General features: G+C 38.5%; 1 protein-coding gene across 6 annotated transcripts in view; it reads right to left on the bottom strand.

Moving 5' to 3' along the window:
* Positions 1-4,435: 4,435 nt before the first annotated feature.
* dennd5b (DENN/MADD domain containing 5B) overlaps positions 4,436-15,620 on the bottom strand; it is a 323,422-nt gene continuing 312,237 nt past the window's right edge. For all 6 annotated transcript variants that reach the window (XM_051928951.1, XM_028817827.2, XM_028817798.2 and 3 more), the window contains one exon: positions 4,436-6,525. In XM_051928951.1, the coding sequence (XP_051784911.1) occupies positions 6,342-6,525 (184 nt within the window). In that variant the 3' untranslated portion in view covers positions 4,436-6,341. The remainder of the gene's footprint in view (positions 6,526-15,620) is intronic.

Here is a 15,620-nt window from a genome sequence, read left to right as displayed (position 1 = left end):
TGGAAGCGTCTTAATCCCAGAAGAGCAGAAGTCTTTTGACTGCATGTTGACCCATTCTTGCACAGCGTCAATAACCTCCTCATTCGGCTTGAATTTCTTCCCTCCTAACAATTCCTTAAGTGGACTGAAGAGATGATGCTCCCTCTCTGAATGAATTGCACCAATAATGCACTCTAGACTGAGAGAGGCATTCATTCCCAAACTGATTTTAAGTCTCGAATAAATCTGAGATAGAATGACTCCTTCATTTGTCAAAAATGTAATAGTAATTTGCTGTGTAACACTACTGTGTACAACTGACAGGAAGAGGGTGGGAGCAGCTATCACTATCAAAGACAAGTTCAAACATGGATGTGTTTGTCCAATGAGTCAGGTCTGCCTTGCACGTTGTAAAAGAGCAGAGCATGAAAATTCCAGTTTATAACTGAACACCCCTCATGTATATATATTACTGTTGTATTATTACAAGCACTTGGAGCAGCTTCCTATCTGTGAGATGGCTTGCTAACGATGTCTCTCTGTCTTATTGTGGTTCATTTTCCTCCTGTGATTGCCACCACATATTTTCTGAAACTCCAACTCCCACACCTCAGTGGACCATTGGCTGCATGGCTTTAAAACTTGCAGTGGAATAACTTCAGTTCTCTGAAGCACATTTGTTGTCAAGACGTTCTGCGGCCTTCTCCTGGCATCTGCAGGTATCCCCTATTTTCCTGACACTTCAACTAATTATTCAAAATACAGGCATTCCTACTCGTCTCCAGGTGCCTTGTCCTCCATAATAAACAGCAGAGAAACATATGTATATTTTACCTGATCACTTGTCAACCAGAGGGACTTTTATTAATCTATTGCCCACCCCTTTTGCTATTGGGTTATTTTTGTGTGTTTCCAAAACACACTTACCAAAAACAGGACGCGCAGCACTGCGCGTCGTGCCTGTGTAGTCACACGCCCATGGTGACTTACGCTGCCATTGCCACTGTAAGTTTCTTTATTATTGTAATGCCCTTGCACAGTAACACTCTCTTCTCCATTAAGTCCTGATTCTGACCAGGCACCTCACTACATGGTATTTATTAATAACTGCTAAGCAGCAATCAGAGTCTAACCCAAAGTAAAGTGAGCTTGAGAAAGAGAAGAAAATGGCTCCTTCATACTATAATTGACACTTCCATCCATCCATTTTCCAACCCGCTGAATCCGAACACAGGGTCACGGGGGGTCTGCTGGAGCCAATCCCAGCCAACACAGGGCACAAGGCTGGAAACAATTCCAGGCAGGGTGCCAACCCACCGCAGTAATTGACACTTGTTACTGTAATAATAATGAGGTAATCTCTTTCAGTTAAAATTAGGAGTTCCCCTTAAAAGTGAAAGTAACTTCCACAGACACAATGATGAATAGCACTTGGCTTACTTTATGTGTTCTTGTAAAGTTAGCTGTGCTAAACTTTGCAGTGACATACTAAGAGCAGAACTTGAAATAACGTGGAAAGGCTATAGGCTTTTAGGCTCTTCGAGGCCAGGAATTGAAAATCCAGTGTAATATTATTTACATATTTACTTCTAGGAATATTCTACATAATGTATTATATATATAGTGTGCATGTGGCTTACATATTGGAACTGATTAATGATTGAATGTGAAACTTGAAATAATTTTCTCAATATTTATGTTTAAACTTGTAGTTTAGATTAATTAGAATATTTAAACAATTTTGAAGAGAACTGGTCATTCAGCCATACCAACTTCATGCTGTTAACAGTATGAGTGAGAGTGACTGAGTGTGTTAGAATGTCCTAAAATGGAGTAGCACCCTTTTAAGGTTGGTTCCTTCCATGCGCCCAAACCTGCCAGAGTAGGCTTTAGCCCCTGTGACTGTGAACTACAATGGAGCAGATTTCATAACAGATGTAAAGGTGGGAACCCTCGAGTTTAGGCACTTTGTATTTTTAGTACATGAAGGCAAATATGAATGGTGTGCATAGCATAGCCTCTGTAATGAAATTATTCTGTGCTTGCAAGTAAACAAAGGAACATGTTACCTAAATAGTTAATTTAAAGGCAGATTACAGGTGATTGTAACAAGTATATAAACTTACTAGGAATTCAGCAGTTTATAGCAAAGAATCAAATGTCCATATTAAAACTTTTGACATGGAGATGACTCTAATATGGACTCCAGATTAAAGTCATCTCCATGTCAAAGTTTTAATACAATACTTTTGGAAAGCTGGATGTGAATTTGGTCATTCTAGATGTGATGCAATGGTAGGGCTGAGAAATGTTCAGCAGGAGATTAGCAGTCCCACAGTAATTGCAACATCAGATGACCAGATAAGTCCAACTGTACTTACCTGTCTGTTAACATACAGTATACAGTATACAATAAGATGGCAGTCTTGGAGAACACACAACGAAGTCTTCCAGTGAAGCAGTTGGTCAAAATCAACACTTTGGTTTTGATGTAAGCAATCACTGCATACAAGTGTAAAGAGATGAGGAGGGCTGCCACATTCTGGATGGAACTGACTATGTGGTCCTGGAGCCATAAATCATCAGTTATTGTAGTACAACTATGGGATGCGTAGTACTTGCCTTAATTTGGTCAGGTAAGGTGAAGCCTGTGGGTGTTGGGGAGAAAAACATTAAGGACAAGGTGAGGCTCTCACCAGAAATACCACCAAATTACCTGATTACCTTAGTATCCTTTATGGTAATATATAAAATTGAATACTGGGAGGGCAAGCAGGTCAAGGGAAAAAATAACAACCTGTAGAAAGTTATTTGCTTTGGAACTGTTTCGGTTCCAGTACTGAGTTCTGAAAGCTGGTATCGTTACTGAAGTCATAAGCTGACATACCTGACATACACGTGAAAAATGGGGCTTGGTTTCCAATACCAATAATTCACAATTCATTTACTAAAGAGTATCTGAAATAGGGTTCACCTGCCATGGTCTGCAGTCTAGCTAAAATGGATCTCAAATCCTTGTGGACCAAGCCTCACCACAGACTGGAGACACAAGAGACCTAACTATAGCTGTTGCTGTCCATTAGGAAAGTGCCTTTGCTGCACCCACAACAGGCCTGCGTTCTTGCATGTGAACTACCAACCTAATTTTCTTACAATAGAAGAGCATCACCAATATTAGCAGTCCTCTAGTAAATAAACACTCATAAGAGGCTTAATTGGAGTCCTTACTTCTTCAAATAACAAACTTCTCATCTATAAAGGTACTTTAAAGGCACATTCAACTGAAAATACTGGCAAGTGCCATTTTACCTAAAATCAACATGAACCCTCACTAAGTTAGATACATTTTAATCTGTACATTGAAATGTTGTTTCCATTATACAAAGAAGACCATTTTAAAGGATGTTTTAAAGGATATTTTGTGTATACATGTTGTGCTGGTATTTTTCATTCAGATCCGCATTTTATCAAGGTAAAGATGATGCTACATTAGGACATGAGTGACACTTACATATATGATGTGATTTAAACCTTTTTTTTTTTTTTTTTTTAAATGGACATGTTTCTACTGCATTATCTTTCATTTCATGAGTCTGATTATTTGGAAAGCCTACCCTATACCAGCAGCATAGGGGGTGTGATGGATGGCCGGCTAAATATTCCGGCCCACACCTCCAGGCCGCCAGGCGGAGCCCTCCCAACAGCATGGAGTTTCCCCGAATTCCAGCAGAGCCTTATGGACCTTGTAGTTTGTATACACAACCCTGCTGGATACCTTGGGGACCACCGGAAGTCGCTATAGGGAGGCTATCAGACTCTTACGTGCCCTATAACCCGGAAGTGCGTCATGATCACATGACCAGAAGGAACGACGTGCTTCCGGGTTGAAGAAAAGGACTTTTACTCTGACCCGGAATAAATGAGGACTTGGGGATTGTTGGACAGGAATCACCTCCGGGTCAGGGGGTATAAAAGGACTCTGGGAAAGCCCAGACGCTGAGCTGAGCTGAGAGGAAGGGTGGTGAAGTGTCTGGGAGAGGAGGAGTGGTTATTGTGTTGGATTATTGATTATTGTATGTATAGTGTGGAGTGGAGGGTGCTTAGGGCACATTTTTATCATAAAAATAAAAAGTCTTGGACTTTTACCTGGTGTTTAGTGTGGTAACCTGAGGGTTCGAAGAGGTCAATAACAACCTCAACTGTTACAGGGGGAATTTAAAGATGGTTGCAAGTTGGGATGGCAGCTGATCACAGGACACAGTTATATACACAGAAACAGGAGATGTAGAGTCAGCAACTTGTGTATTATTCAGAACTGACTAGAAATCCAAAGATCCTTGAAAAAAAATCACACAGACACAGGGAGATCCTGGAGTTCAACAAGGCCGCATGCTTCTCTGAAATAGACACGTGATTAGATCATTTCTGACATGCTGTCACAGAAATAACACAGAAATAATGAATAAAGCATTTTTAATGAAATGCATTTAACCATAACAAAGACATAAAGACAAATTACTGAACAGACACTGCATATTCAATGTGCCTCACAACGTGCAATCTGGGAAAACCCGGAAACAAACAAAAAAGTTGAATAAATGTCTCCTTAATATTTTTCTCATACTGTAGTAGATTTTTTTTCTTGTCTTGGAATTTCACCATAATCATACTTCTTTTATTTTAAATTAGGAACATGTTCTTCAAGACATGTTCCCAAAAACCTAAAGGACCATTACCTCTAAGATTCAGTCTAAAACTAAAAAAAAAAAGTATTGCAATATCCAAGTTATTGCTAGTGAGAGTAGAAGGTCCATTAGCAGACAATAACAGCAGCATCTGTTTAAAAAAAATGTGCAAAACACTTGTCAGTTTCCTTAACATGTTGCTGAAGCCTGCACATTAATGTATCTCCGTGTAAGCATCTGTCAATCTGCTATCTCCATAGAATGCAACTAAACGATATAAATAAAAAAATGCTATATACATTTTTAAAAAAGCCCAGCTCTTCGTTTATTAATTTAAAGACTGAAATGCAGGCTAACACAAGAAAGTGCTGACTATTAACATGTATTCTAGATGCTTGATATGCGAATGAGGACCATCAAGCTTATTATGGGATAACCGTCTTCCAAAACAATAATACAGGAATTGTCAATTCCTTAAGACACCACAAAAAAATGATGTGTGTGGTGATGGATTGAACTCATTTTTTGAACGCTGATTTTCATAATTTGGAGAAGCAGAGACTAGAATACCACAGGTATACTTCAGTGAAGGGAAAACACACATTTAAACAGCAAACGTAAAGAATGTGTATAAATCAATAGAAGCATCCTGTGAGACTGAATTATTCATTTCAGGATACCACGATCGTAAATGCAGTATGGCATTATCATCTTACTACACACACACGCATGATTACATTTTCTGTCACCTGGTACAGTCACAGGGCCATAGTTTCTTAAGTTGCATAATAGAGGAAGCCCAATACATTACTTGCAATATATTCCATACAAATCAATTCTTCCAACTCAAAAGAAACCATTAGTAACAGGAGTACGGGCTGCCGATTTCTTCAAATGTCAAAACAGTGAAATGCAAGCTGATCCATGTGTTGAAGGAGAACAAAATCTGCCCACACTGAAAGACAAGGAAAGCAGCTCCAGCCTGAAGCACACTTTCCTCCGATACGCTCGGTGACAATGACAGGGCGGGCAGCATGTGGCTTGAATTCTCTATGAACTCAATCGGAGTTTTGGTGGACAAGATTTAGGAGTACAGTAGCAACACAACTGACTTCCTCAAAAAAAAAAGAATGACAAACGAAGGCAATTCCTGAAACCATCCCTGAAGGAGACAGCAATGAGAGGCTTCACAGAAGAATTAAAAAATATCAATAAATATATAAAAAAAATCCTTCATTCTGTTTGAGAAAAAATACTGCTGTAGTTAGATATGTCAAAGACCATGCCTTTCAGATGCAGTCAAAGATTTCAGTTTCAATTAATGTATTAAGCAGATCATCAACAAAATATACAAGAGTGTTTTCATTTAGTTTTTGCATTCTAATATTTTTTTTTTACCCTGAAAAGTATTTACACACATCTAGCACATGAAAAATATTCTATATTACTAAATATCATATATCCTAATAACAAGCTGCATAATACTGTAATCAATTTGTACATCACACTTCCTGATTACGCCACAAGGCTTTATTTCTCTGTCTACCAACATCTTTTTTATAGTCTTATATGTTTTATCTCCCCAGTTTTCCACTCATTTGGCTTCCAGTGTTGAACAAGCAGCAGCAAAGTGTGCCGAATTATAAGGTCTGATTCAGTGGGTGTGAAGAATGAAGGCTACAGATCGATGCCTTTGACCAGAGATGATTCCAAAGTGATGCTGAACTCCTGGACTGTTTGCAGAACTCGGATGACAGAGTTCACAGCCATGCGGTCTCTCAGGAGAGCTTGTTCTTCATACATCCGCGTGATTAGAGGACATTCCACAAGTAGAGGAATCCACTGCGGGAGGAGGTGGTCCCTGAAGAATAGAAATGAACAACACATCAGCTTCATATGCGATTATCAGTGAGGCACACTAAAAGGATGGCGTGTTAACCATAGATCAGTTTGCCCTGATTATTAAAAAATGATTTATTAATTGAGAAATCATGGCGGGAAATAAACTACAAATAAGCATAGAAAGAAAACAAAAAGCTTGCTGTCTCGCTGGACCACATTAAACACTGGCTTCTGTCCCTTTAGTACTGGTGAGTGGTGATGTGTTTCATCAGAAAACACACCAGCCAACATTCTCTCTTACCTTCCCAATCTACAATCTATTGCTTTTCTCTACAATTCTGGCCTTAGTGGCTTCCCTTTGCCAAGACTCCCTCAAACAACTCAATAACTAAAATGGCTGCTTTGGTAAAATCAATTTGTAATCCTCAGACCTGTTTTAATAAGGTCTTAGACTTCTGGCCACACTGGCCCTGAGAGACTCCTGAAATCACTGAACCACTGGGCACGGCCTTCTGTTCACATCCATAACAGCAGTTTCAATCCTTTCCATTTTTTAGTAGCAGAATGACCACAAACATCTGATGTGCAAGTCTTCTGCTCCTGTTATTCAAGGGTAGGAGTGTCAAGTTATGCCTTATCTTCATCCCATTTATCTTAGTATTGCTCTAATTGATTGACCAATAATCAAAATGACTTAACATATTATGGGCTGGTAAATTTATACACCTTCTTATTTCCAATTATACATTTATGCAAACAGCACCCTGAAAATCCAGTTTTGAGAGTGAAATGAAAACCCGCAGTGATATCCTATCCATGCTCCAGATGCTGGTCATGTCTGAAGGCGATGCAGAGCACTCACGCATCGATCCACTCCACTTACTGCTGTTCTGTTTGCACGTTTGTCATATTACATACTGCCTCTCAGGACTTTCTGTTTATATTTCACTTTGACTTTGACTAGGAACAATTAACACACATAGCATGAAGCATTTGGAAAGGGGACATATTAAAGAAATATTTTTTACGTATTTTAAAGTAAGTGCCATCAAAAGGTGTGCTCTATGAGGTAACACAATATAACCTGGTGTAACACACAATAATATTAAACAGAAACTCAAACTTCAAGTCTGCAAATGTCTTAACATCAGTCAAAAAAAAAAAAAAGAAAGTACATAGTAGTTGATTAATACAAAGTATTGGTTGACCACAATAATAAGGATATTGTAATTACACAACAGTCACCAAGTAAATAAATAAATACATGGCTAGTATCTTCTTTATGTCTTTTGCTTTTGGTAAACCTTCTGTCTCCCAATCCTGAATTGGAATTGTTGGGCATAAGAAAGTTATTAAATGAAAAAGATGGTGAAGTGTACTAAAATAGAGAGAGGAGGTTAGGAGCAGGTGCTGATACAGCACATTACCTCACCCACCACATGACAAACCAACTCAAGGTCCCAGATTAGGACCCAAGTGCAGCCACATGATGGGTGACACCTTAGCACCACACTAGTTCATATGGAGTGCAATACTGAGAGGATTTTATGGTGGCCGGAGTGCCAGTTCTGCCACCAACCCCCAGGTTTTTCCCTGCAGGTTGGAGGGCCTCCATGCAGATTAACGTCATACCCAGGATGGAGCAATTGCAGGTTAAGGGTCTTGCTCAGGGGCCCAATGGAGTGGAGTCACTTTTGGCATTTATGGGATTTGAACCGGCAACCTTCCGATTGCCAGCGCAGATCCCTACCTCAGAGCCACCACTCAACCCACGTACTAAAATAGCTTGGGGACAACATGATAAGCTGCAACAGACATAGCAAAGAGTTTTACTTTGGACCTTTCTTATGTTTTAATGCATGTTAGGGAACATTTAGTTAACTATGAATAATTTGGAAATGATAAAAGACTAAACACTAAAAAGGCAGAAAACCAAACAAAATGCACCCCGAGACCTGAAAGAGAGGTCACCATAAACTAGGAAAATTCTTAAAAGTTATGAATCTCTATAACTGTTATACAGAAATGGTGATCATTCTGACTTGTGTAACTATAGGCCAATTAGCCGAACTTGTACTGTATTAAGTTAAAAATAAGTAGAAGTCATTGTGACAGGAGGTAGTCATCGCTTGATTAGAAAGGGATTTCACATTGGATTTCACTTCCATACTGGTACCAAAGCAGTAGACCCTCATTTAATAATGTAGCACCCCATGAAAGACTTGACATCAAACTATAAGAGAACAGATTCAAGAGGCACTGGGAGGAAGGGTGCAGGATGGGCTTAAACAAAGACGACGATGCATTGTGGCACTAGTATCTATTACTGAATTAGCTTAGTGCAGAAGTGATAACCCACAGGAATAAATGATTGACTTTCTGTTGTTTAGATAATAATGAATGAAGCTAATTGGGCAAAGACACAGGCAGTAACTTTGGTTTGTGTGTACAGGAAGAGGCGAGACCAATACGTGGCCAGTGAGTATTACAGTAAATAAACGTCAACTCATAAACACTTAAAGACTCCTGAAATCACTGAACCACTGGGCATGACCTTCTGTTCACATCCATAACAGCAGTTTCAATCCCCTCCATTTCGTAGTAGCAGCAGGACCACAAACATCTGATGTACGAGTCTTCTGCTCCTGTTATTCAAGGGTAGGAGTGTCAGTTATGCCTTGTTTGCATCCCGTTTATCTTAGTATTGCTCTAATTGATTGACCAATAATCAAAATGACTTAACATATTATAGGCTGGTAAATTTATTCACCTTCTTATTTCCAATTATACATTTATGGAAATATATTTACATAACAGGGACTTGGCAGTAGAAGGTATACCTTATTAGAGCGGCCACAAAAGCAAAATAAAACTGTCTTAACCATTTCAGTTTCAGGGGCTGATGGGAGGATAGGGAGAGTAGTCTGGACATATAGAAGCTGATGTCAAAACAGCATAGCTCATAAAGATCAGCAGCAAAATCAAAACCATCAGACCGAGTAGAAGTCAGGACAGAAAAAAGACCCAAAGTCCCAAAAAGAAGCTGCCAGAGAAACTAATTGTGACCATACGCCCTGATGGAATATGTGAGATTTCTAATGGAAACTTTCATGTGATTGTTCTTCAAAGGGGCAGCTCCCAGTAAGACAATTCAGAAGTAACTTATTTTTTAAAATAAAATTAACAAATCAACCACAAATGCCATCTTGAATATTTTTTGTAACAAGTCAACATCAAGCTCATGTTTCTCCCAGAGGCAATTAGAACTGATAAGAATGCAGGAAATTGGCAAAGTGAGATGTCAGAAGTAGGGAGTTCAGACATTCCTGTAGGTTGGGCATATACAGTATAGAGTGTACACATGCGTAGGTCACACCACTAGCAATCTGTGGTGGACTGATGATGCTAAAATAAATGAATAAAACTATAATAAAAACATTTTAGAATAAATAGAAAAAGATAAGAAGGGTGCCGCATTGGATGGCATGCTATGTGGAGTACAATACAAGGTTACACAAAAGTTGTGAACAATCCTAGTAAATTGTGACTGTACGTTTGTCACTGCATAACTTGTTTTTACTATTTTGCCAAGAAATCATAGATTAAAGAAGGATCCACAATTGAATTGTAAGCTGAGTTACTCTGTGTGAAACAGTGAGTTTAATTTAGAAATATTAATAAATATCACACATTGTCTCATTCAGAATCGTCAGCAGCAGTGAAAATACCTTGAGGATGGAAATGATATTCATAATTATGTGCACCATGAGTTCTACAAGACCATCTCACCCATCACAATTTCTTTTGCAAATGTAAGGCAATGAGAAATAAAATGTACGGGCTTAACGCCAAATACAGTTTCCTATAAGAATATAAAGGCTCCAGCGGGCATTTGGTACTTTAGTGAGGTAAAAGTAAATATATTAACTTTCATGGACCTTTAGCATATATATTGACTAAGACATGAGAGTCAAGACTTGTATTTATATAACAGAAACTGGTGCTCTTCTGTGCCTTTTAAAGACCAAACGTGTGCAGCAGCCAAAGAAGTATCACGCCAGATCCGTTTGCCTCAAATAAAATTTTGGGCCGCCAGATACTGTGGGGCATCCTGTATTACTAAAACACAGACATGATGGCAAATGTTACTTATGGCACCCCCAAGATTATATTCAGGGACTTCACATTCCTGTTCATCATGATCCATATTTTAAAGGCAACACAGGAGGGGAACTTTTATTACAGGAGGATGACAAGAGGCAGGGGAAAAACCGGAAGGCATTTGTTACAATCAATCAATGGACGGTCTGCATCCATTGCTGTCTCCTCTCTGATACCTTTAGAGCCAAAACGGAGTGTTATTCAAACTTAAACCCGAGCTTTACAACACAAATAAAATGGACAATGCAAACACAATCTGAAGGGATTGCAATGGGTCAAATAAACGAATAAGGAGAAACTGCAGAAAGTATTTCAAACTTGAAACTTGAGATGGGCCTGGCTGAGTCTCTCGGATCTGACAGGACAAGATATTATCAAAAATACAATGGACAAAACATTTTTCAAACTTTATGACAAACATTTTTCCAACAACACAGAAAACTTTGATTGGATGTATAGCAGTGAGTGAGGTGTGATAGAAAGATGAAGCTAACTGAGGCCATAGAATCTAAGTTTATTAAAGGAAAAGTCCTTAAATGTTGTGTTGTGCTCACTAGTATTCATAATGTACTAATACTGTTAAAAAAAACCCAAAAAACTCTGAAATCCATAAAAAAAGAACAACGTGGGCAAATAAAATAACTACCAAGTCATGCTGGGACCCTCAAATCTTGACAGTATTTTTAAAAGTTAGGTTGGGCTGACTAGTGTGTTCTGGTCAAACATTTCCTATATATCTAATTGGGAAAAGTACTATTCATTGTCTTTAGCGGGAATCCCACAACATCCGTAGTCCTGAGTGGTAAGGAACAGAAAAGGGTCAGCAGATTTCAGCACCGGGGAACTTCACTGGACAGCAGTTTGAAATCTGAAGAAAATGCTGAATAAGTTTACAGAAAAACTCAGAAATGTTGGTTTCCAAGGAGACCGAGATAAACTCATATATCCTACATAATAACAGAATTATTGTAAACCTTCAAATGGAAAGCATACATACCTTCTAATTCCTGACCTGCTATGGGGCATGGGGGAATTCTGGGGGCAACAAGAATAAGCTGAGCGACATAATCAGTGCTGGAGTTGACTGTCTAAGGAGAGTGACACCCAGGGCTTTGAAGACAGAATTAGCCAAAGGTGAAAGGGGAATCAGGCAAAAATGCAGAGGACAATACACATAGTCTGGACTGCATACTGTATCAGAGGAGGTGCTTTAAAAATCATTTGACAGTCATCTGAATGTATATCATAATAGTATCTTCTTAGTTGTAAACCTAGCTACAAATGTGCTTCCTTTAAAGACTTGCGTGGTGCTAGCTTTTCTCCATTCATTTATTTTTGTTGATTATGTCAATATAGGTGTGACAGAGGTCTGTACCCATGCTGGCTTTATTACAGACAAGACAGTAACCAACCAGCTTTGAATGAACTGCCACTCACTCATACTAAGCCATTTTAGAGTTACTAACCAACCTAACTTACACATATTCAGGATATGATGGCAAGAAGTAAATGTCTGAAGAAAATATATGAATATTCTACAAAGATATTAACCTGGCTAAAATGAGAACCTGTAAGGCAGCAGCACCTGACACTGCTCCACTGTGCTGCCTGGAGGATTTGCAGGGTTTTGGTACTGTAACATCCTGTACTGATTGGTGCTTCTTCTATCAGTCACCATGATGGGGTTGTTATAACATGCTGTACTAAGCCAATTGTGGGACCTTCCAGAGATCATTACCTTTTAACTTGAACTCACAGGAAACATTTTCAACACATAGGGGTGAATCTATGCAACTTCTAAAGAAATGTAACGGCTTTTGATCCATTTTATAGCAAAAGTGAATAATTTATTTTCAATTTACAGTTTTCTCTGTTACTTAATAACAAATATCCACATTCAGCAATAAATTAAGATTTCATGTTGTAGTCGCTCTGTATAGTTGAAATGTATCTTTGCAACAGTACATATCCATTTATGCAGAAAAGATCGAACCACCTAGAGTATTAACCTTGTGCAATGCCAGACATTTATATATTATGTCGCTCATCTTAACACTGACAGGCTATAGCGCTAATTCTGGATGCCCCTAATCACACCTAACTAGCTGAACCCCAACTATTGATAAATTCCAACTGTAACGCATTCATTGGCAAATACAACATAACATTCTCCGACCCATATAATCCAATTCAGGGCTGTGGGGCTACAGAGTCTATTCCAGCAGCACTGAGCACAAGGCAGGAAACAACCCTGGACCGGACGCAGGTCCATCAGAGAGGGCATTCACACACACACCCATGCACACCTTCACTTTGGATGAAAATTGTCAGTTAACCCAACCTGCACAAATTTTTATATTAGGTAACCTAAATAGATTAGCTTAACAAGACTCCATCAAATCAATCTTAAAATTAAAAATGCTTTTCCTTTCTGGAGAATACCAAATGTAACAATTGCACACATTTAGCTTAAAATATAAGAAAAACTCACTTCCCTGATATTTATAGAATTATGTGTAGGTGGTGCTGCACACTCATATGCGAATCATACTTCTGAATATAAAAAAAACTGTTTTGGTTTAATCATCAACTGATAAGTTCAACAGCCTAAAAAGGAGATATAATGAATGTAAAGAGAGAAGTAACATAAAAAATATAAGACAAAATATTTTGTGCTGCAACATTTGTTTTTCCTTAAGACATTATTGTGCCTTTGTCTGTTCATGGTTCTATCTGTTTTATTTACCTATATAAACAAACCTATTAGCCTGTGTATAATTTCATTCATACGAAAATACTGCATGTAGCCTTAACCTTGTTTGCAGCAACTGAGAGGAGGTGTCTGGAGCTGAAGACATGTCAGTCTTTGGCCAGAGCTCCGAGGTTTTCTGCCCTTGTTCAGGTGTGGAATCATTTAGTGCAAAGCTATAAGCATCACTGCACAGGTTTGTAGAGTATCAGAGGGCAAAGACCACATCCCAGTTTAAACAGCATGTGACTTGGAGGAACAGGGAAGTGGAGTTCTGATAACAGGCTGCCAAACACAGAGCATTATTACTCCAATGTCCCGTTTTTATTTATTTTGCACGTTTCTAATGCAGGCTTCATTGGGTTTTCCTTTTTGTTGGCAGTTACTAACAAGGTAGTAACTTACCAACTATCACCGTTCAACTGGAATCATTGATGTCAGTTAAGGGAGGGATGGTAGATCCTGAGAGTGCTACAAAAACATTTCAAAAAGACCTGGAATATCTTCTGAACCGGACAATCACTTGGAAAATGCGGTTTAAAGGAGAAAAATGCAAAATAGTACATGAAGGCAAAAGGAACATTATTTTTAAGTATAAGATGGGAGAAACTGTCTTACAGAGAATAGCCTCTGAAAATAATTTATGGGCTTATGCAATTAAGAAATCAAATAAAATGTTAGATTACATGTTAAAAACTGCTGAATTATACGCGAGTATATACAGCAATTCTTTTTGCAATTTTTAAACACTTCAGTCATGTCACCTCCTAATCTCTGATTGCTTAAACTGAAAATGTTCAACTCCCTCAATCTCTAGTCATGGCTTGTACTTCTCAGTACTGAATCAGCCTAGACACCCGGACTGTACACAACACTCCAGTTCAAGCCTCACCAGGGTGTTGTATCGCTCAAGTATACTCTACACATTGGACTACATTGCCTAACAGCCTATTAACCTTTTTAATAGCTTCTATAAATGACTGTGTATCTTGGATAGTGAATGATGCTAAAGGGGCAGGACAGTGGTCTCACTCACCTAGGCTTCTGTGTACACATCACAAGCCTGATTATAATTTGTGTGGAGTTCATATCTTCTCCCTTTGGTTGCATGTGGTTTCCTCCTCCTTAAAGAAGTGCTTGGTTGGGCTAAAATGACATTCTAAATTGGCCCTTTATGAGTGTGGCTATAGGTTTTTTTTTTACAATTTGGCCTAAAAACAGACCTAAAACCTGTCAGGGTTGCTACTTACCTTGAGTTCGATACTGCCTTGATAGGCTCTAGCTGCCATTATGTAGGAGTTGAATAAACAGAGTTGAAAAATTTTAGAATTATAATGAACCTCTTTGGGCATGTTCTGATTTTATTAGAATACAAAGTCAAGCATTTATGTTAGACATAGGTGATAAAGGAGACCCACTCTTGAAAAAAAAAAAAACATTAAGTTATGGGCAAGAGAAAAGACTGACAGTTTCTAATTTGTAAAGTAGTGGCAGTAAATGCAGAATAGTGTCTAGTACAGTATATGGCAACAAAACCCTACAGTTCATATAGTTGTGTAACATTTTATTAGCACAGCACCTGCTTGTTTTATCACTGAGACTTGAGTGTAATAACAACAACAAAAAAATGTGGACTGTGATATAGAAAAACAGGGAAAATACAGCCAAGTTTTTGTTTTCATTTTGGAATCCTGTGATATAAATAACTCCATACTCAGACACAAACAAACTGAAAGAGGCGCAGTTCTGGCATAGTCAGACGTACAACCACACTACAATGAAACACCTAAAACTGAAAGACCTTATAAAATTGGAGCCCCCTGATTACTTTTATTCAAGCCTGTATATCACAGCATGTATTATAGTCTCGACATTCATTATGTTCAGGTATTGCTCAACAAGGGGGAACCTTCGGTGTGAGTCCTAGTGCTTCCCCACAGCAGCTTTCTTGTGCCATAGAATTGAATCTTACAGTTTCTGGAATGCTATAAGAAGGATTCAGCATCATTATTTTTAATAACAAACTCAACTTACTGAAAAAGTTGATTAACATCTGCCGTGGTAACGGGGATAGAAATAACTAGGGTTTTAACATGGGATGAAGGTGATCACTGAGAATGTTAAAACAGTGATTAGTATATACCATGTCCAAACACAAATTAAGTCAAGTCAATTTTATTTATAGAGCACATTTAAAACAACAG

The sequence above is a fragment of the Erpetoichthys calabaricus genome, chromosome 1, assembly GCF_900747795.2.
Source record: "Erpetoichthys calabaricus chromosome 1, fErpCal1.3, whole genome shotgun sequence".
Lineage (NCBI taxonomy): Eukaryota > Metazoa > Chordata > Cladistia > Polypteriformes > Polypteridae > Erpetoichthys > Erpetoichthys calabaricus.
Note: the sequence above shows the minus strand (reverse complement) of the source record. Positions and strands in the feature narration are given on the sequence as shown.